Below are 701 nucleotides of genomic sequence, written 5' to 3' on the forward strand. Positions count from 1 at the left end.
TGGTGTTAGAGACAATCAAGAGGAATTATATGCAATGAAATTGAAGTCATTTTGGATAATGACTTCAGAGATGGTTGAAGCAGTTGTCCTCAATGTAGGGTGAGAGACTGGCAAACATCTGGTGATTTGGGGGAATTCAAAAAGTGACAAAGATAACAGATGAACTTACAGTAAAGGGGAAGAGAGTGTTTGTAGCAGAGTAAATAGAAGTCTTTGTTGCTGATGTTCAGTGGAGAGAGAGAGAGAATGGAATCTTACATTGGAACAGACATCATCTTTCAGAAAGAAGTTGGAATATAGCCTGGATAGAAGAGAGAGCTTAGAGATAATGCATGAAAGACTTGTCTCTCAATTGGAGATGGTTCAAAGGATCAAAACTGAACTGAAAACTATGAACATTCATGTAGTCAACAACGGAATGTGTTAAGGATGAATAACACACACACACACAATTTATGTTAATGAGAAAGAGCAAAATTTGTCTGAATTTACCTGAATCATTTTCGGATAAAGGTCTTTCAGACTGAGAAGTTTCAGTTGGTTGTTTCACGTTTCTGTGCATAACAGCATAAGACTGGTTTATTTTATGCCTCACCTAGAGAATGAAGAGGACTTCTGATTAATAAAAACAAATTAAAACAATGCTAGTTCATTAGTGGGATAGTGATTAAAACAGGTCCTTTTTTTTTTTTTTTTTTTTT

The 701-nt window shown here is 35.2% G+C and overlaps 1 protein-coding gene across 1 annotated transcript in view; it reads right to left on the reverse strand.

Annotated features, from left to right (window-relative positions):
- Positions 1-701, reverse strand: part of LOC106871751 (DENN domain-containing protein 2B) — a 95,858-nt gene that overhangs the window by 44,623 nt on the left and 50,534 nt on the right. The window contains exon 4 of the mRNA XM_052968169.1: positions 493-595. Within this exon, the coding sequence (XP_052824129.1) occupies positions 493-595 (103 nt within the window). The remainder of the gene's footprint in view (positions 1-492; positions 596-701) is intronic.

Source organism: Octopus bimaculoides, chromosome 5 (genome assembly GCF_001194135.2).
Source record: "Octopus bimaculoides isolate UCB-OBI-ISO-001 chromosome 5, ASM119413v2, whole genome shotgun sequence".
In the NCBI taxonomy this organism is placed as follows: Eukaryota; Metazoa; Mollusca; class Cephalopoda; order Octopoda; family Octopodidae; genus Octopus; species Octopus bimaculoides.